The sequence below is a fragment of the Amaranthus tricolor genome, chromosome 11 (genome assembly GCF_026212465.1).
Source record: "Amaranthus tricolor cultivar Red isolate AtriRed21 chromosome 11, ASM2621246v1, whole genome shotgun sequence".
Taxonomy (NCBI): Eukaryota; Viridiplantae; Streptophyta; class Magnoliopsida; order Caryophyllales; family Amaranthaceae; genus Amaranthus; species Amaranthus tricolor.
The window spans coordinates 12,427,697-12,449,896 of record NC_080057.1 but is presented as its reverse complement, the minus strand read 5'-3'; the positions used below and the strand labels follow the sequence as shown (position 1 = coordinate 12,449,896).

Genomic DNA, 22,200 nt, shown 5'->3' with positions numbered 1-22,200 from the left:
TACGTGTTAAGCTGCGATTTTATGGGTTTTTAAGCTTTTTTGGCACTTTCGCGCTTAAAGTAGATCAAACTTGGTTTGTTTTGCACGAAACTTGACACACAACACTATTTGGTATATCTCATTTTGTTGAAGTGGTTAGAATTGAAAATCATACTCATATGCTATAAATTACGTGCCAAGTTGCGCTTTTTTGAGTTTTAATGCTTTTTTGGCACTTTCGCACATACAGTAGATCAAATTTGGATTGTTTTGCACGAAACTTGGCACACAACACTATATGGTATATATTATTGTGTTAAAGCGGTTAGAATTGAAAATCATAGTCATATGCTAGTAATTACGTGTTAAGTTGTGATTTTATGGGTTTTTAAGCTTTTTTTGTACTTTTGCGCATAAAGTCTCTCAAACTTGGTTTGTTTTGCACGAAACTTGGCACACAACACTATTTGGTATATACTATTATGTTGAAGTGGTTGGAATTGAAAATCATAGTCATATGCTTTAAATTACGTGCTAAGTTGCGATTTTATTGGTTTTTAAGCTTTTTTGGCAATTTCGCGCATAAAGTAGATCATACTTGGTTTGTTTTGCACAAAACATGGCACACAAAACTATTTGGTATATATTATTGTGTTGAAATTCTTAGAATTTAAAATACTAGTCATATGCTAGAAATTACGTGTTAAGTTGCACTTTTTTGGGTTTTTAAGCTTTTTGGACACATTCGCGCATAAATTAGGTCTAACTTAGTTTGTTTTGCACGAAACTTGGCACACAACACTATATGGTATAGATTATTGTGTTAAAGCCGTTAGAATTGAAAATCATAGTCATATGCTAAAAATTACGTGTTAAGTTGCGATTTTATAGGTTTTAAACTTTTTTGGCATTTTCGCGCATAAAGTAGCTCAAACTTGGTTGGTTTTGCACGAAACTTGGCACACAACACTATTTGGTATATATCATTGTGTTGAAGTGGTTAGAATTGAAAATCATACTAATATGCTAGAAATTACGTGCTAAGTTGCGATTTTATGGTTTTTTAAGCTTTTTTGACACTTTCGCGCTTAAAGTAATCTAAAATTATCTAGTTTTTAGTTAGAAGTACTAGTTAGATATATCTAGTAAGGAAAGATCTAGTAGAAGAGTAATCTAGAACATGCATGCACCAACATTAGACGCCTATAAATAAGTGTATGCTTATATACATAGCGTGGAAAAAAATACAACAAATACAAAAATGGGTTAAGCCACGTAAAGGCTATCCCATGATAATACAATATGAGTGCTTTAAATTTATGAGTTATAAGAGATAAGAAAGACATGAATTTACATAATAACATAAGTGAAGAGTGTATAGGTGTCGAATAAAATATTCCATACCAAAATTATTGTTATACAAATTATAATGCAATCAAATATTTTTTTTAGTAAATATAATATAATATTTATATTGGTCCAATAACAAATGTGCGCCTAAAAATTCTATCAAATCTTACATTAATAAAAAATTATCTATTTCACAAATCCTTTTAAACGTGGCTCTCACCTTTTCTTTAGAAAAGCTTTTTCATATCTTCTTGTTATGAATTGGCTTATTTCTTAGTTAAGACTTTCTAATTTCCTATTTTAGTTTGGTCAACAATTTGGACTTTTGTTAAAATTAAATCAGGCTATATTTAATTCCTTTTTTTAATTTTTCAGACCCAAACATAATTTATGTTTTTATTCTAACCGCTTCGAACCGCAATTTAATTGATCAAACCAAATCCAAACCGCCTAGACTGATTTTATAGCCTGAAATATCATAAACCGAATATCCAGCTTTGAACCAAATTAACTTAATGTTGAATTTTAAGCAAAAATTGTTTAACAATAGTTTTTTCATTTATAATACTAAACATAATGTATTAGTAAATTACTAAAAATTAATGATTAATACATAATACTGAACAAAATGCCTTACTAGATTACTAAATATAGTCTTACAATGCAAAATAATATTACATCAAAATACCAATTTTAATAAATATTTTACAAGAGTATGTCATTTTGAGCATCATTTACATTAGTTATCAATTTCAACTGTTTCAAGAATCATCCCACATTTTTCTTCATCAAACATCTTTAATTATAATTACAAGTGTAGAATAAAAACAATTAGAATTAATATGTGAGGTGATAAATATTGAAACTAAATTAATAATTGAATTAAATTTACCTTCTTCAATTTTATCCATTTTTTCCAAGTGTTATTTAACACACAATGGGATCAAAGATAAATAACTAATCTTGAAAACATAAAAAAATAGAAGAAAAAAAAAATAGATTTGCAAACAAATAAACAAAATAGATAAACCACAAAAAAAACCCATAAACAAATAACCCCCCAAAAAAAAAAAGAAAATCCAATAAAATAAAAATTAACACAATTTAAAAAACATAAAATAAACGAAAAATATAAACCAAAAAAAGAAATAAATAACCTAAAAATCTAAAAAAATACGAAAAATAACACAGATAAACAAATAACAATCTAATTTTCAAATAACATATATCAAAAGTAACAAAAATAAGAAAAAAAAATACTGAAGAGTAAAGGCCCAAAAAAATTCTGTTTTTCCAAAATAAAAAATAAATAAAAAAATTTCTATTTTAATTGAAAAAATAATGAAACAGTGAAGATTACGATGAAAACAAAATTAAGAACAAAATAATTAAGATGAAAAAAATAACAAAGTCAACGAAAACTGAATTTAAATCTTAAAAAGAACAAATCAATAACTAAAAATTAATAAACTCACCCTAAGAGTAGGAATAAAGATCACCAATGAAAAAATAACAAGGATAAACAAATAACAACCTGATTTGATTCGCAGTTTTAATCCGAATAACTTCGCCTTCTATTTCACATAATCTGCCAACCAATTTTTTGTTTGATTGATTTATTAATTGTATTTATTTTCTTGCTTTTGAAATTAATATTAGTGCTTACCATGGTGACAACAAGTGTAGAACTAACGTTATCTAAATAGTTTTGTCACTTAGAGAAAGATTTGTTTTTAAAGATTTTTCATGACGCAATTATAACTTGGCGAGAATAATTATGATTTAAATATTTTCTTATCTACGTTTGATTTTACATTATTACGACGTTGGTGTGACATAATTATATTATTATCGTTTTACTTGTGCATGTCATCATGCAGTAGTGAAAAAATATCCACTGAAATTAACAGTTTCTTTGTTGCGCTACTAGTAATTTTACATAGGCTTACACTACAAATCATTCCTATTCTCAGTATTTAGTACCGTTTACTAAACGGGCTATTAATACTTGGTTGGCTCCTTCAAGCTGTTTCTACAGAGACGCATAGAACAATAGTCTTTATTTAAGATCAATAAAGCGTGTATAACACAGTAAAGATGACATATCTGACAATCGACATGAAGATTGAATAGAGAAAAAATTTCCGACTTAAAGCTTCATACAGTTAAAAACATGAAAAGCCTCATAAGCAATAAAGTCATTCAGATTAATGCTTAGTCTTTGAAGCCGAGAGTACAAAAAAACACGACAAAAATTTTAAAAAAGAAAAAACACGAGCTATAAACTTATAGATGAACCTGGCAAGTAGAAACCCAGCCAAATTGAAGCAAGGGAGGAATGCTTAATGGGGGACTTTTAATTCTGATGCGAAGAATCTTCATAATGATGGATTATACAAATTCGAAATGCATAATACTATTTGTCTATCTACTGCTGGCAGTTTCAGATTGTCTGACAGGGAGAGATCCTAGCATCCTTCGGATGATTTCACCATATGACTTCTGTGATTTCCAGTTGAGATGATGGGCTTCCTGCACCTAATCAGCAACAAACGCGATTACTTTATAATCAAGCAGAATGATGCATACAACTCCCATCCTTATTACTAAAACATTTTCACGTTCTAATTATCAAGGGTTTGGCCGCTAGGGGTCCATCTTTGAACCTTTAGTGGGTTGTAGGGGTTACCTCTGTAAAAATAAACATTTTTAAGCTACTTCTTTGATAACAACAAAGCAAGATGTCACCTGAAAGAACTAACAAAAACTGAATTTTCTGTTAAAACATTCATGAATGCCTTCTAGACATTTACGGTGCAATTGGCCACAAACGTAGTAGAGCAGTGGACATGAATTGATATTACAGACTTGATTTGGTTTTGTATCTTTTTCCGTCAGAAAGGGAAATAGCAAGGCATTGAAAGGGTGAAACCAGAAAAGGCAACTATAATGCACTAAAAAGTACAAGTATTATTAGATGGGGGACCTTTTCACCTCATACAGCAGACAAATCATTATACTGCCAAGGGTTGAACTCCTTGGTTTTGACATCTTCTACCTCGACAATGTCAGAGCTATCTATCGCTGCCCGATGCTCTGTATATTTACCATTGTATTGGTAAACCTCCATGTCACCCCAAGGGGTAGTTGCAATCTCTTCGGTTAGATCGAACCATCTCGGAGAAAATTGGTCACCCTTGGCTTCTCGATTTCTTTTTTCTGCTCTCTGCCTCTCCTCCAAACTGACATAGCAGCCCAAACAGAAAACTGTTAATAACATGAAATACAAGAACATTATTATTAACAGGCAGGCAATTTATTCTTTGAACTAGTTTTAATTTATTATAAAGGGCAACTGCAAACCTAAGCCATTGTCTTATCTCTTTGTATAGAACAGGGTTGTACGCTATGAAGTATGAATTTCATGCTCGCTAAACAAATCTCTATTTTATGTGTGGTACATCACAGGACCAGAAAACAGCAAAAGAAAGAGTAGATTCTAGATGTACTGAATTAAAAGATCAGATGGTTCTACTCCTCTTAAATGATGTTTGAACAAAAAAACATCTGGACTAGGAGATACTATCTCCTTGCACGAAAAGGCAACGTACTACCAGAAGAATCATAAGCTCAGTCTAATATCAACCTTAATGAAAATATAGGGTGGAATATGATACAAAAAAAAAAAAAATCAAAATCCAGATAGTTCCACAAATAACCAGCTTAGTGTTTAGAACCACATATTTACCAGCCAAGCATAGCAGATATAAATACAGACAGAAGAGAAACCTGCTCTTTTCAGCACCAGACTTAGACAAATCACCCATTTCAAGAGCATATCTATCAGGCCGTAAACGTGAATCTGAAGCCAATAAATTCTTTGGGGCCGTGTCAAAACTATTTATCTTGTGTGCAAAATAAGTATATTGAAACTTATCATTTTGGGGGGTATCTGCCAGATGCCAAACCTGCAAAGTACACATCCAACAGCCATATGGATATGCAAATTAGAATTGAAGTCAGATGAACTTGATTATTACATTAAAGACACCTAGTTTAATATAGAATATAGACACAAGGTAATCCTCCTGGAGACTTTAATGTCGTATACTTCATGCAGATTGTGAGTAGCAGATAGCAACAGCTGACAAGTTAAGCAGGTTTCGTATGTTGTAGACGTGTTCAAAACACATCCAACAACCCGATATTTACCCTACATTGTAACAAAACTTGACTTTAATCTAACTTCTAAATGAATTTAAAATTATGTAAAGACCAATGTGGACACACGACCCGATTTTGAACCAACCCGAAACATTTGACCCAAAATACCTAACCCGAAATCAACCCAAATGAACACCCCTAGTATGTTGTGTTGTAGAGATGCAGAGTAAGTAAGATAAATCAGTATGTTAGACTCACTTATGCATTCAAATGCGTAAATGACAAGATAAAACTAGAGCAGAATATGTCAAATAGTAAATACTAGGAAAGTTGAAGGCACTTCAAAACAGACACATGTAAACGGTAATTTCAATCAGCCAGTTTACAATTCTAATTCCATCTGAAACTAAGCATTCAGAACCTCACCATTCAAGAAGCACGTCATAAGAAAATTTAAAAGGGGAAAAAAGAGTTTTGACCTCTTTCAGTTCTGTGCCAGGCATAGGTTCCCCTTCCACATCACATGGTTGATAGCTCAATGACTCATTCCATTTACCGGTCATCAACAATTTAGGCTCCTCATTAGAATCATATACATAACCATCCACCTCATATCGTCCAGCCCTGTAAAGAAACATAAGGATTAGATAAGAAAGCAGAATACATCAGAATAGAATGTTTAAACAAATTGAATATTAGCCTTGGAAAGAAAAATAGAGGGCAGAGGCAAAAAAGTAAGACAGATATTTTGGAGGTTTTTGAATATTGTGTTTCCAGTTCAGTGCTACATAAACAGCTATCATGGGAATGTCATGTCAATTATTTGCATAAGCCAGATAAAAACATATTCCTGAAAGCAGAAAAATAAGGTGCAAGTAACAAGAATACAAAGGATAAATAGCAAGCAGTACTGCCAGTTCCCAGACATACAAACAGATGGCTACAAAACCCTGAAGGCATTGGACAGCAAAGGACTATGACAAATGTCTTCATTAAACAGCCTTTTACTTATTTGCACCGTAATAGCAGAATAATCAAACGTCTCTTAACGTTCTAACGGGATAGCCTCTTCAAATTGATCAAACACCTTTCTCCACTCTGTCTTAGGCATCTTATAATAACATTTCTAATAAATGTATGTCTAACAAAGAAATAAAAAAGTACAAAATCACATCAACTAAAATCTTTTGCATCATTATCTGCACTACAAGTTTTGCAAATGAGAGAATTCTGATATCACTACATACCCAAACCAACCACATGGTTGAAAATACAGCACAACTTTGTCTCCTGTAGTTAAATTGGTCAGAATCATCTCTCCAGGTGAATCCACCCATGTCCGACCAAAAATTAGGTTGTGCACTTTAGTAGGAGGAGGAACCAAATCTAAAACCACACCACTTCTTTTGAGAGTGACACGTGTCCTGTATCCATGAAAACCAGGTGAAAACAACATATAATAATAAAACTCAAAGAGAAGTGGCTTTAACTACAAGATTTCAGTGTAGTAAGTACGAAGTTTACTAGCATATAATCATATACTATCCACTACAGTACTAATTCACATGACAATAAATTAATCAAGAACCAGGATGCATACAAAAAATTCTTATCATGGAGTAAAATTGACAAGTGTTCATGATTGCAAGTTCAAAACAAGAGCTTTGGGTCCAACTTGCGTTACTTTGTCAGTTTCAGCTTATTTTGCATCATGATTTATTCAGCTACAACATTCTTGTATCCCCAAACTAGGACAGAAGAGACAGCATGCTAACAAACACAGAAGCGTTCATTAGACAAGAACACGAGCCCCTCAAATGAAGGCAGAAGCAAGCAACATACATTTTTTTTACACGGAGTCTACATTATCAATTCTTGGCTCCTAATGCCATTGTGCTGCTGCTTCCATCAGGCATTACAGTTACCGTCTTTTACATTTTTTTTCTCTGAAGTGGTGGAAACTCTCTACTAATTGTCTATGATTGGCTACTGAAAGTTCAATATCCTTTATTACAATTAACACTAGGAGCTAGTTTATTACAACTAACACTGTTAAGTATTGATTGTTCTTTTCTAATTTCTCCAATCTGATTTCTTTATTTTTTACATTTAATGTAAAATACAAAACCTACAAATAATATCTTTAGTATTCTACGAGACTTTGGCACAAACCATCAATAACTTCAAGGGATCGTCATGCATTAATAATTTGGCATCACAGAAAACGGTAAAGATTCATAAAAAGCTGAAACTTTGGGCGAGTTCCTTAATGGAAGTTTGAATTTTAATATCTTTGACAAGCTCAAACTAACTTCATTTTATCTCCATCCAAAAAATTCCCTTTTATTAGGCCAAGACTTATTACCCCTATTCAGCAAACCCACGCTCCCTTATCCTCAATCTTTTCGTTCCCCAACTCCACATAATTCACCCCTAAATTTCTATCAGTTTTTAAAGGGAAACAAGGCCGCTGAGAAATTAAGGCATAACCGCATAAGCAAGACATTCTTAATATTAAATACATTGAGCATTCTTCATACACTGAATCTTCCGGCGTCTCTTCAAAAATGCCTCCCCTGGCCTTTACAAAAACTTGGGCTGCAGCGTCCAAGCAACCATCAAACTAAAATTAACTCACTCCACTACAATCCCAAATTCAAACATTTGAAAATCATGTTGATTTGAGCATATTAAGCTCAAAAGCATCCAAAGACAACTTCAGAAGTTTCCCAAGATTTGATTGGTGAGAATAGAGGCTGAACAGGAAGTGGAATTACTGTCACTAAAGCAAGAATTTGGGGAAAAAGGCTTTTGTAGATGAAGAGAAGTTCCAAGAGGTAGTAAAATTTAAATTATAGTCGAGGATAAAACATCACCATAGAGCTTTTTTATTTCAGAGTAACTCAATCCATGGAATGATCGAGGAAGATTAAAAGGAACTTTGGGAGCAAGCACTATGATGGTGCAGAAAGACATGAATTGGCTAGTTAACACCTTGTTTGGATTGAGGGAATCGAAGGGAAAGGAAGGGGGGATTTTGAGGGATATAAATTCCTTTGTTTGGAATTTGGAAACCAATTTTGGAGGGAAGGAATTCGAAGGGATCAAATCTCTCTAATGGTGGAAAGATTTGAAAAGAAGATGAAAATTTTCTTTCCTCTCCCTTCCTTTCCTTTATATCTTAAATCATATTCAAACATACTGTAAATTTTAAGAAATATGCCTAGGGGAAACCAAAGATTCATCGTACTTTGATTTTCAATTATAGTGAGCTACACGAAATAACTCATTAATCATCGGCACTTCTTATTTATGTGAAGTTGCAAATGATAAAAATTGGACATGATGATTGCTATCATGGTCGATCAAAAACATCTTTATTTTCACAAGGGTAAGTTAAATAAATCTGAGCACCCCAAAACACACTTTAGCAGATGCTCGGTGAGAATCACTTCATGAAATTAAGGAAATGAGATGTTGTACACCTAGAGAGGAGAGAAAGGACAAGGTTCAATTTTAAAGTAGGAGATTTTGTTTGGTCATCAACAGTAAAGGAATAGGTTCCAGTGAAGTTCACTTATACATATTTCACCATGTTCAATAATCTTAAATAGATGAGGAGGTCCATTTCAAATAGACTAGCAAATTGATGAAATGCATACAATTCACATAATCTGAACACTATTGTGGCTTTGCAATCTTCATTGCACAGTATCCCCTTTCATTACTATTGACAATGAAGCACAAGAGTAAAGCTTGAACCCAATCAAGGGCCTTTTGGACAAAATTCCAAAATTCCCTATAATGAACCGGTAATTGCTAATGTGAGAAAGATAGAGACTAGGGCTAAGAGGGAGTAAAAAAGCAAAGGTAGAGAAGAAATTAAGAAAAAGAATAAGAAATAGGGAAACATGATAGAGAAAAAAGAGAGATGGAGACATGGTGTTAAAATGTGGTTGCGGTCGCTATTACAGTCATGATTGCGGGTTGTGGGAACGGAAAAATTTCAGTTATCGCGAAAGGGGTCGCGATTGCAAAACATGATTATTATTTGTTGTGATTTTCTGAAAACAATGACTTTATATTTTTATTTTAAGTGATTTATTTATCTTAAAATATCAAATGTAATTTATAGTTACACAAGTTTTTAATAAGTACTTAATTTAAAACCAATTTAATTTTAAAAATATAAAGTACTCATGATAATACAAAAATATAACAAAATGAGTTAAGAAATTAACAAAAAAAAGTAATACTATTTTACGATAAATAAAGTAGTGTTGATCCACTTTATAATTAAATTATTATAAAAATAAGTAAAAAAAATCATGAAGAGTCAATGTTACACTATTGTGCAGCCACCATCACATCAGATAGACACGACAACTCATAGAAGTATTAATTAATAAAGTAAATTGCCAATTCAAAAAAGAAAATTAATAGAGCCCAATCTCAAAACTTCTTTTGCACATGTACCTATACCTTTGGTGAGTCGTTTCTCTTCTTTTCTCATCTTCCCACCCAAGTACCCAACTGTTACTCAAGCTTCACGCTTTCATCGTCAAACTTCAATGGTAGTTTGTACTCTAGTTTCTCAATCGCATTGGTAAAGTCCTTTTTCCATTTTTGGGTATTTTGGGGGTAGAAATGTTGGTTTTGACATGATTTTCCAAAACAAATGTGAATTGCGGCCGTGACAAAAGATAAATCTGGTTCAAAACAGCTATATCGTCCAATAGGCGAGTTGATGCGCTGATTTTTCCCACAAAGTTACAGATTGCAAGATCTTTGAACAATAAATCGCAAAATTGTTCCAACTCGCTCGAGCGAGTTTTTGCATCATGGACAGTGACAAGATAAATACAAGAGGGAGAATTTATATCGTATTCATTTCATGTCCTAAACAATTATTACATCATCATATATATAGCTAACAAGCCTAGCAAACTAGCTACCATTTGCTAGATTGGTTACAATATTTCTTTTATGAAAGCTTCACTTAGTTTGACTATTCTACTCCTCATTTAAATATTGCTCATGACATTACGGATCGGCCAAAGATCCACCTTATCCTCAAGGTGAGTAGTTACGTTCTTCAAAGTAGACAAGTAGTGGCTCGATTTGCAGTTGTACTGGACCATTCTCCTTGGTGTTTAAAGAGGTGGAGAAAGACTTGATATCAAATAAAAGAAAATAGGAATTGTTTTATTTATGTAGTATGAAAGAAAGAAATTGGTAGGTTGGAGACTTGGAGTTTGTATGGATTAGGTTGTTAAGTATTGGGTGCTTTGCCTTTAGATTCAAGTTTACGTAGGGAAAGCAGTTTGGTAGAAAATAAGTAGGTTGGTACAATTGTGAAGGGGGAGCTTGGTCTAAAATTCTTTTTGGGACGATATGGTTGTGTTGAGTATTGGGATGTTTGGTAGTTTTTAGGTTGTTTTGAGTTTTGATGACTTCATGTATAGGGTAGGCATTACGTTAGGGAAGGCCTAGTATAAGAGGATGTCAAGGTGCTTACCTTGGGGTTTCTGAGGTGAGTTGTCTTAGTGCAGGAAAGAGTTGGGGTAGGTTGTTTCGAGAAAAAAACATTATGAGTTTCAATTTCTTAGGGAGATGCGACGATGTGAGATTGGGTGGTTCGAGGGTAATGGTCATGAATTGAGAGGGTGGATATGGGCTCAACCATGGCAAGCAACTCATCTTCTCTTTCTACATTGAAGATAAGAAGAAAATAGCACTGCCCTATAGCCTTAAAATCGTGCCCCACCAGCTTCTCCAACATGCTCATCACAACATTCACACAAATTCTTTCTCCATTTACCATACACTTCTTGTACGAAAAAGGATATCAATGATCAAATGATTTTGTACTTTGGAGCTTCTTGAAGTTCCTTTAATGGAGGCATTGTACAACACAATTTCTCAAGAAAAACATCCATTAGATCCATTCTTGAGCGTCGATAAGGTCGTCGAAACGTAATGCTCTGATACCAAGTTGTAATGAACCGATAATTGCTAATGTGAGAAAGATAGAGATTAGGGCTAAAGGAGAGTAAAAGAGGAGAGCTAGAGAAGAAATTACAGAAAAAGAATAAGAAACAGAGAAAGAGAACATAGAACAAAGAGAAAGACTGAGAAAAGAGAATTCATATCATATTCATTCATGTCCTAACCAATTATTGCATGATCCCAAACAAACTTGCTACCATTTGCTAGATTGGTTACAATACTCCTATCTGAAAGCTTCACTTAGTTTGACTATTATACCCCTCTCGTGTAGATATTGATTCATCACATTCCCCCTTGGTTATTTCCAAACCTTTGGATCCTGAGTTGTCCTTTCTTGATTTTAATCAAGCCTTATGAAAGTGTAATGTAAGGGATAGTTAGTTAGTATCTATGTTACTTTGACTTGAGTATAGATATCGAATACGGGTGTGGATCGTAGTGTCCAGTACGACAATTTTAGAATTCTAGGATACGCGAACACCGTCCTATCATTGGATACGAGTAGGGGAATACGGCAAAATAAAATAAAATATAATTTTAATTTTCTAAATAAGATATATTAGGCCTAAACTAAGGAAAGAAAAAGAAATATATATCTATGTGCATAAGCTATGAAACAGAGAGAAGTAGCATGAAAAACTATATTATCACAATTAAAAATGTTGAATAAACAGCCTATCGGACAGCATGAAAACTATATTATCAAGAACAATCATGTGCATAAGCTATGAAACGAGGAGAAGTAGCAAGCAGTCTCTCATGCCTGCCAACCACTAACAGACACTTATCTTTGCGTTAATCAGATATGTCAAGTGATACCTCTGGTGTGTCTTCTGAGAACACCTTAAATGATGCTTGATTAATTTTCATTTTTTCAATTAGTAAACATAAACCTAACTCAAGCAAGACCCATGGCAAGAACACATAATAAAAAGCCAACCTATCCGGAATTCAAAACAGAAAACATGACTCCAGCTTGATCAGAAAGCTAAATTGTACCATTATGTACCGCAGGCTACAAATGCTACCTTCTAGCGTAAATTTTCCCAGTATCTTTTTGTGTGCATAGTATTACGGGAACACAAATAAATTGGGCTTAGAACAATTTGTGCTGCCCACATATGTGCAGCTCCACAAGAAAAATAGTAATAAGTTATACCGTCTACAGACCAAGAAGCGACAAATATAAATAGTATCCTCACCTTCCAACGGGATAGACATCAAGAGAGTTCCCTAAAAATTTTGTCTTCAGCTTGGATGTCACATCATATGTGAAATGCTCGTTTTCACAATGTCCAGCACTCATAGGAGGATGATGACTCACCTGATTTTTTTATATAAATATAAAAAATAAACCATAAGCAATAGTGCTTTAAAAGAAAGAACAGCCAAACACATTATTAATTTGCCAGACTAATTTAGAATAAGAGATTATGCAAAAGCCACTGTTTTAAGAGAAGATATACAAGCATTGTGTTCAATTTGATAGGATAAAATACATACAAACCTGCTCCGAAAGAAAAGTAATTCCATTATGATTGACCATTTCATAGGTTTCACCAAGAATGGGATTAAAAGGCTTCCATGTGCGCTGAAAAGCATAGTATACAGATATTGCCCAAGATGCTGCAAGCAAAAATGTATAAATGATAAAAACAAATTAGTCGTAAATATACTAAGAGAGCCACCTCACCTGCATAAACCAGCTGTAAATAAGGATCTTCACATTCATCAGCCTGATCTAATAGGTGGGAGTACTCCATTAACTGTCAAAGTATACACCAGATTCCAGTGTCAATGTTATCAAAACAGAGTCTAAGTACAGATAACACTGTGCAGACATAAATGAGAAGCAAGAGAAGGCATAAACCTCTGCCATTTTCTGCAGCATAGTCATAGGCTCAAAGATTATGACGGGCAGTGTCACCATTGACGTTACATCAGATCCGATATACTTCTGCATCATTTTCCAGTAACTATCTCTCTCCTGTGTATGGAAAGTTGACAAATAAAGGTAAACATTAAGGGCCAAGCGAAAAATGAGAAGCATTCCTGAAAGTACAATAGAAAAAGTGTCTCCATATAAAATGCAATAATTCTTCAAGGTTCAATAGAGAATATCAGCTTTTGCTAAGGCATTATCATTTCACGTGAATGGCTAAAACTCACTTGCATGAACTTATTCTAATGACTTAACTGGTCACTTGAACATGGGAAGCCCTTATATGAACTTATCATATTTAATTGAACTTATCTAAACTTTGTATTTGAACTGAAACTCACTTTCATGAAGGTCAAAAGAATTAAATCTAAATACTCGTGTCCATTACTATGTCATATATTTCAAATTTCAGACTTCCATACATATTAATTAATTTAACAATGATATAAAAAAGCATTTAAAATTCTGCAGTTCCAAATAATGACGACATGGAAGTTGGGTATTCTAAAACAGGATGTTTACAAATTCATGCTACTTGCATGAATTGGCATATAATTTCATACAAGTGGCCAAAGCAAGTACTAATATAGGTGGTTTGGATTGACATTAGACGAAGCAATTTCAGGAAGGGAACGGAAAGGAAGCAGAGGCAAGGGGAGGGAAGCGTAGAGTTGTGAGTTTCTTTCCAATCTTTCATAGGGATTAGTTTTTGCAACATTTCAAAATATATCCCTACAATATCCCTCCCTTGCATTTTTCTTCCCTTCCAGTTGCCATCTCCCATACTTTGACTGCATTTCCTTTTATCCAAACAATGCACTATGGAACGAAATGTAGTAGAACAAAAAGCAAAGCAAGATTGACACATGTACAACAAGAATATATAAAATATAAAAGACTGATACAAAAGATTCATTATAATCCGTAACATGACAACAAAATCTTCATATACATTGAGTCTGGGTCCAACAACTCCTTTTGCCAAATTAATTAGAGTGAGATAACAGGGATTTATCTATTACTTTCAATGATACCATAAATTACATAAAGATTGCTTTTCTAACAAGAGCTTAATTTTCTAAAAATGCACAATTTTTGTAAATTTTTCAAGGGTATAATGTACAACATAATCAATTACTACTAAATCCTTATTATTAATTAAATAAGTTCAATGCTAGTTGTACGACTACATTATAAAAATTTATACAAGGTAGAAAGTCAGGTTCCTATTTGAAAACAACAGATCAAACAACTCTAATGACCAAAAAGTAGAAATAAAAGCACCCATACCTCATCCGGTCAAAAAATATAGTGCTGAGCTCCTATTAGCACTAAACCAAAGACTTGCAGTATTCTTTAACAAGAGAGTAAACTATTATACATACTGCAATGGCTTCAAGTCTAAAAGATAAGAGACAACCTTAGGAGTAAACATTGACCTACTTTTTTTCAGTCGCAACGTTTTTCAATTCCACATTATTTGTATATTCTATTTTGAATAACATCGGTGATTTATACCAAAACAAAAAAACTGTCTTGTGAGGTCTTATTAAGTTAGTCTTAAATATTCTCAATGTCTAATTCCTTTATGGTTATTCTTTCTAGTTTTACCAAGTAGCTCTCATGCATTTTATTGAAGTAGAAGCTACCCTAGTGGTGGTGAACCTTTAGCCATAAGATCAAGGGATCAAGTATTGGTGCCATCAACCTAAAAAATATGAGGGTTTATTTTCACATTATGAAGTTATTGTTTTTTATTTTACTTTTTTACATATAGACATTGACATAAGGTATTGAACAAACTATTCATGGTTGAGGCTAAGCATTAACAAGAGTGAAATGAAAAGCTTTTCAGCTTAAATTTGAGGAGTTCATCATACCAACAGAACAATGAGTAAATGCATGAATTAAACTGATAAAACTATAGAAAAAACGACTGCCAAACCAGTGTATTTCCGCAAAGGAAATAAGATAAAGCAATAACTATTCAATCACGCCTACAACTTCAAAAACATAGAATAAACTCAATTCACATATTTTAAAGGGAAGTAGCTAAAAATGCACAAAGCAGAAATGACAGTGATAGTTGACAGGTACGGAAAATGCAAGCAAGAAGAGTAAGAGGCGATTTGACAGCAAAGCGGGGGAGGGTGGGGAATTGATTAAATGAAGCTGGTTTTAACCAAAATAAATGATCAATAACTTGGTCACAAGATCAAATTCGAAAGAATTGCAAAGAGTTAGGTGAGCTCATATTTGAAAATAGAAATTGGAAGAAAGGATAGAAGACAAGATCAAAAATTAAAAAAAAATATATAGAAGGGTTTTACAGATAATGATGGCTTAGTTTTAAAAGGCACTAGGTGCAAAAGGTCCAGGAGGCACCTAGGCACATGGAGCAAGGCGAAAGTGCAAGCTTTTCATAGATGAGGGGCACTTTTTGGCTCAAAATCTTAGAAAACAATTCTAGAACATATTTCATATTCAAAATACATGATAATTCATATTAAAATTGCATGAAAGATCAAAAAACATTCATTATCATTGCGCTAAGCTACTAAAATAGTACAATATAACATAAAAATGTACCCAAATCTAAAGCAATCTATCCAATTGTTCTATGACTAATTATTAAAAAAGGAAAAGGAGGGTAATGGAAACCCATTAGAGAATAGAAATGAAAAATCTAGAAGAAAGAAGAAGGATAAATTAAAGAAGAGGGAAGTTGAATGAAGAAAAAAATAAAAAAATTATAAAAGAATTCATTAAAAGCAAGTGTTGAAGAAAAAAAATTGAAAGAAAAACTAGAAAATAAAAGAAGACTGAAAATCTAAGAAGCCATAGGAAGAGGAGAAAAAAGATGAAGTTCCTGAAGGAAGACAACCTTTTTTAGAATAATTGTTACTCCCTCCGTTCTTTTTTATCTTCCTATTTGGAATTTCGGAAGAAACCAAAACAAAAATAATTACACATTGGATACGACAGAGATAAGAAAAAATTAGGAAAAAAAAAACTAAAGATCTAGATTAAACTGTAAATTTAATAATATCATTAAATTTCATTGGGTGCGTAAACAATTAATTAAATAGAATTAAGTTAATTAAATTGAGAATTAAAATGTAACTTAATTTTTTCAGATAAGAGTGTAAGTGCAATGATTATCTTGAATTCTATTGGTTACTAAAATAGAATGATTTAAAATGAGAACATTTTAAAATTTTTCAACGGGGAATGTGAGAAGAATATAAGAGAATGAAGGGAGTACATGGCAAATTATTAAAAAAAATTCTTCCAATGAAAAAACAAAAGCGAAAAAAGCGCAAGGCGCAAAAGAGCAAAAGGCTTTTTTAAAAACCGCGCTCGAGGCGCGTCTAGGCGTTAGGTGCCCTAAGGCGAGGTCAAAAACATCTCCCTCTTGCCACCGCCTTGCACGCCTCTTGCGTTTCTCTCGCCTCATGCATGCTAGTTTTGTTATTTGATAAAGTTGTTTACTTTGACCAAATAACCCTAAAGTAAAGCTGTTTGATTGAGTTTGGAAATTAGAAGACAAAAAAAGCCCTAAAATTTACCTCTCCCGCATGATTCTAGTCTTGAAGCTTCGGCCCTGTTTAATTCACCTACTTTTTTACTCATTCAACTGATTTTTACTAAATGAAATTGATTGTAGATTAAACGGATTTTTACTGATTAGTTATTTTCTTCTCTTCTCTTCTCCTTTCTTCTTTCTTCTCTATTCTTTTCTCCTTTCTTCATTGTAGAATTTTCAAGTGGTTTTTTTTCTCTTTTTTCTCTTCCATTTTTTCTGTTTAAAGAGGGATTTTTAGTTTTGTCTTTCTTAATGTCAACATCGACACCCACAAAGACCTTTTTTAATTTTGTCTTTTTATTTAAACTTTAAAGAGGACTTTTCTCTCTTTTCCTTTTGTTGATATATTGTTAAGGGTCAATGATCTAACTGTTTAATTTTTCTAGCCATTGTATATTAGTTATAAATAATAAGATCAGTTACCTAATAAGCCTTCCCAATTTATTATAAATCAATTGTTGTAATTGATGTACCCAATTTATTTGGATTACATTTTTTTATAACAATCGGATCTAAGCATGTACTTTTTCAATGCATGTATTGTCATTAATTACTTCTATGCTACCATTATTATGATCACTTGTCATTACATTAATACATTACTATTTTAAGGCAAAATGTTAAAAAACTACCTAGTATATGCCCCATTTTGCAAAAAACTACCTTGAATAAAAATTTTTGCAAAAAACTACCTTATATAATACAATTGTTTGCAAAACACTACCTTATAACGGATTGTGGCCTTTGACCGCTATCTTTAACCGTTGACCCGCATGTGAGACGCACGTGATGCATTACTGTATTTAATTTTTATTTTTATTTTTATTATTATTATTATTATTATTATTATTATTATTATTATTATTATTATTATTATTAATTTTTTAAAAAAAATAAAAATAATAATAATAATAAAAATTTAAAATAAAATAAAAATATAAAGAAAAGTAAAAATAAAAAAAATAATAATAAATATAAAAATAAAAAAAATTTAAAAAAACTATTTTTTTTTTATTATTATTATAATTATTTTTTTTATTTTTATTTTTAATTTTATTTTTATTTTTATTATTATTATTATTATTATTATTATTATTATTACTATTATTATTATTTTATTTTTTTTTAATTTTAATTATTATTTTTTTTTTTTTAATTTTTGTTTTTATTTTTATTTATTATTATTATTATTATTATTATTATTATTATTATTATTATTATTATTATTATTATTATTATTATTATTATTATTATTTTTAATTTTTTTAAAAATAAAAAAAATAATAATAATAAAAATTTTAAATAAAATAAAAATAAAAACAAAAGTAAAAAAAATAAAAATTAATTTTATTTTAAATTTTTTTAAAAATTTTTATATTATTTATTTTATTATTATTATTATTATTATTTTACTTTTGTTTTTATTTTTATTTTATTTTAAATTATTATTATTATTATTTTTATTTTTAAGAAAAAAATTAATAATATTAATAATAATAATAATAATAATAGTAATAATAATAATGATAATAATAATAATAATAATAATAATAATAAAAATAAAAATTAAATACAGTAATGCATCACGTGCGTCTCACATGCGGGTCAACGGTTAAAGATAGCGGTCAAAGGCCACAATCCGTTATAAGGTAGTGTTTTGCAAACAATTGTATTATATAAGGTAGTTTTTTGCAAAAATTTTTATTTAAGGTAGTTTTTTGCAAAATGGGGTATATACTAGGTAGTTTTTTAACATTTTGCCTTATTTTAAAATTGATTATGGAGTTTTTTAGCGAAATTGTGCGCCTCGTATACAAAAAGCCCGCGCCTCCGCCTTGCACCTCGTGACTTAAAAAAAGGCCTTTTGCGCCTCGGTGCGCCTCATGCCTCGCGTCTCCTAAAACTAAGACATAAGGCGCATTGTTTTTAGAACTAAGGATGGTGAGACATGTGATGGGATTTCTAAATTTAATAAAAAGAATTAAAAAAATTCCAAATGACAAAAACTAGACCTTTGCCAAATGGATAATTTTTACAAGTTCAAATGTGATTGTGTAGCAGTCAAAGATTTAATTACATTTTGTTATGATTTTAAGTATTTAAGGTAAATTTTTAAAAAATATTTATTTTGTCAAATATGTATAATTAATTTAAAATCATTTTAACAACATTATATAGCAATGTATGATTTGGTGATAACTATTTCACAAGCAATGATTTAATTTAACATATAAACTATGTTATATAGAAATGCATACGTTTTATAATATAAACTATATTATACAATTTAAAGAATTTAACATCATAAATATTATTAATTTTGTTGAAAAATGAAAAAATGACAACTATACTTTTTGTCATGTGTTATAATTTTATTGGGAATATGTACATTACTTGATTATGTGGACAATAAGTTTTTACAAACATCTCAATCTTTGTAAAGAAAATTTTAAAAAAAATCACCAGTTTTATAAAAGTAATTACTTTGGGAAGAATATATATATATATAGTCCACAATTATTTATTCAAACATACAATCGTTATGTTGTTATAAAACATGTATATCAATAATTACATTTCATTAAAATTATTATGATTTTCACAGTATATGCAATTGCATCTTTATTTGAAATTTATATTTATATGTACTTTCATACTAACAAACTCCGAGTTCTTAGACTAATTATTTATATTGGAAGATTTTAGTCTCTGCAAAATATATGCTTCTCTGCAAAAATTTTGGCTCACCCACGCATGCAGCCATGCAATGCACTCAAGGAATCTCAGTGTAAGTTTCAGATTCCAAATCTTCATTCTTTATATATGTTATTCCTGTTATTATTATGCAGTTCCATAATTTTATCATGTTAAACTGTTGCCGCAAGGTATCTTAGAAGGTTTCCATAGTTATATAGTTTTTTTTATTGGGTACTCTGGTTTTAAGGTATCCCACACTAACAGGAATACAATAATTGATTTCGAATACAATAATTGATTTCAGGAAACATGGTTTTATCCACGAATTATCAAATACTATAAAAGGGAAAACACTGCATACCTACAAATGTGCTCACAACACTTTCCTTCTTATCATGTCTTTATCTTTCCATGCCAAAATTTTGACAAATTATATTCAAAACTTATAATTTTAGCAACATGCGATCCTTAAATCTTCATTATCCAAAATGCTTTTCATTACAGTACTAGATAGCACTCCCTTACCAAAATATTGACAGTTGAATCCTATTCTATCCGTTCAAAAGGCAAGTCAAGTGATGCTTCAAGCTTAAAATTTTAAAAATGTAGCAGAATAAAAGATTATTCGCCTCGAAGCTTGGTGATAGCAAGTGTAAAAGAGAACTACCAAGTTGTTAAAGGAACGTTAATGGTAGCAAGCATTTTGCTTTTACTCATCGCTATAACTAGTTTATAGTGATGCCTTTGGGGCCTGTAGCTGTATTTTTTTCTATCCTTTACAATTCTAAATTTCTAATATTACATTTACCACTAAAATCAATCCTAGGCAGGAATAGACCAAGGGCAGGGGGGTTCGAATGTATACAACGTTATCTTTTTTAACAACAAAGGGATTAAAAATACTAATAAACCAAAAGAAATGCATACTAAAAAACAACAAACATGAATTAGTTACTCCATCCCTCCCATTGAATTCGACACACATTCAATTTGGACATGCCCTTTTAACTTTGCTAACATTTCCATTTTGGCTGTGGTCTCACATTCTATCTTTTGGTCTAATGCGAAATTAATTCTCTCCTCTAATTACGTCCACATAATAATCATTTTTGTTTTTGTCTTAATTCTCTCACAAAAACCTAATAGAATAGTTCTACCCTACATAATATAGAACCCATATGCTGATATGCAATCATTAACATGTTAGATAGGTACTGTATATATCATTACTTGAGAAAATACCAATAGAAAGCTTTCTAATTATAAAGTTTCCGAGAGAACTCCAAATCCGATACTTTTTGAGCATATAGATTGAACATAACAATGAGGATAAAAAAAGTCAAATTCAGGAAAAATTGCTGATCTAGCAGAAAATGATAAGAAAATAGAAACACACACCTCTTGTTTCCATCTTCCTCTGTGGGCTTCTTCCTCAGCATCATCTTTACCCCCTTCAGGATTTACAACTTCCAAATTTTCATATCCTAACAACCTAGAATTTATATCACACAAAAATTAAAATTACCATATTTATTAAAGAAAATGAAAGAACTATAATAATAATAATAATAATAAAAAGCAATAAAGTAATCTGACAACATTAAACACACCAAATTAGCCATAAATTTCGAATAAAATCAGCAAAATTCAATTATCCCCTATAATAACTTGATATAACACAGAATCAAAGAAGAATTCAAGCAAAAAAAAGCAGAAAATGTGAAAAAGAGAAAAAGGTAAACCCGTTGACAGATCGATGCATGGCGTTACTGAACATGGATAAACTGGAAGACATTGAAGCGAAAAAGCCTTTATTTTCCATCTTCTTAGGGCTTGGCATATTTTAGGTTGAGATTGGAATCAAAATCTAAAAAGAATGGGGGATTGCAATATGAAGCCCTAAATTAAGAGAAAGCGATCAGCTAATGATTTGAGATCAGTCGATCAGAGGAGGAAAAGAAAGAGGGGAGCCAGGAGAGAAGAGAGGAGAGTGCAAGTGCGCGCTTGTAAGCATAGAGGGTAGTTTTGTTATATTGGAATTTGGAATAACGAGGTCGATGTCGATATCATAATCAAATCAAAGGGTGTGTTTCCTACAAGGTAAATGGTGTTAGTTGTCATTTCTTATAGTAATCTCTTCATTTTGCATAAATTGTAAACCGAAATTCAGCTAGTCTTTTCATATATCTCAAATCCATTAAAGATTAATGCTTATTTATTGTATTCGTAATAACTACTTACATTATTCTTAATGTCTATTTACCGTATCCTTAATGTTTACTTTTAATATATCTTAAATGTCTACTTAAATTAATTTTAATGTCAACTTACAATATTTTTAAAAATATATAATAGATCGGCCCAAAGGAGATGGTCTCTCAAAGAGACACTCACAAGAATTTTGTGAACGAAAATTCTTAATCAATAACCGTAATTAGTAAATCATCATAAAAAGACAAAGAATAATAAAGAT

The 22,200-nt window shown here is 31.4% G+C and overlaps 1 protein-coding gene across 4 annotated transcripts; it reads right to left on the bottom strand.

The window, feature by feature from the left end:
* Positions 1 to 3,356: 3,356 nt before the first annotated feature.
* Positions 3,357 to 21,811, bottom strand: LOC130826823 (oxysterol-binding protein-related protein 3C). Of its 4 annotated transcripts, none has more exons than XM_057692415.1 (11): positions 21,470 to 21,811; positions 21,126 to 21,219; positions 13,373 to 13,489; positions 13,196 to 13,268; positions 13,010 to 13,128; positions 12,705 to 12,826; positions 6,741 to 6,917; positions 5,973 to 6,117; positions 5,119 to 5,297; positions 4,316 to 4,571; positions 3,357 to 3,867 (listed from the first exon to the last, which is right to left on the bottom strand). In XM_057692415.1, the coding sequence occupies exons 1-10, from the start codon at positions 21,565 to 21,567 to the stop codon at positions 4,325 to 4,327; spliced, it is 1,371 nt and encodes a 456-aa protein (XP_057548398.1). In that variant the 5' UTR covers positions 21,568 to 21,811; the 3' UTR covers positions 3,357 to 3,867; positions 4,316 to 4,324. The 4 variants fall into 4 exon arrangements, with proteins under 4 accessions (XP_057548398.1, XP_057548400.1, XP_057548397.1 ...); XM_057692417.1 differs by having other exon boundaries at positions 3,357 to 3,861; XM_057692414.1 differs by having other exon boundaries at positions 4,324 to 4,571.
* Between the last annotated feature and the right edge of the window lie 389 nt (positions 21,812 to 22,200).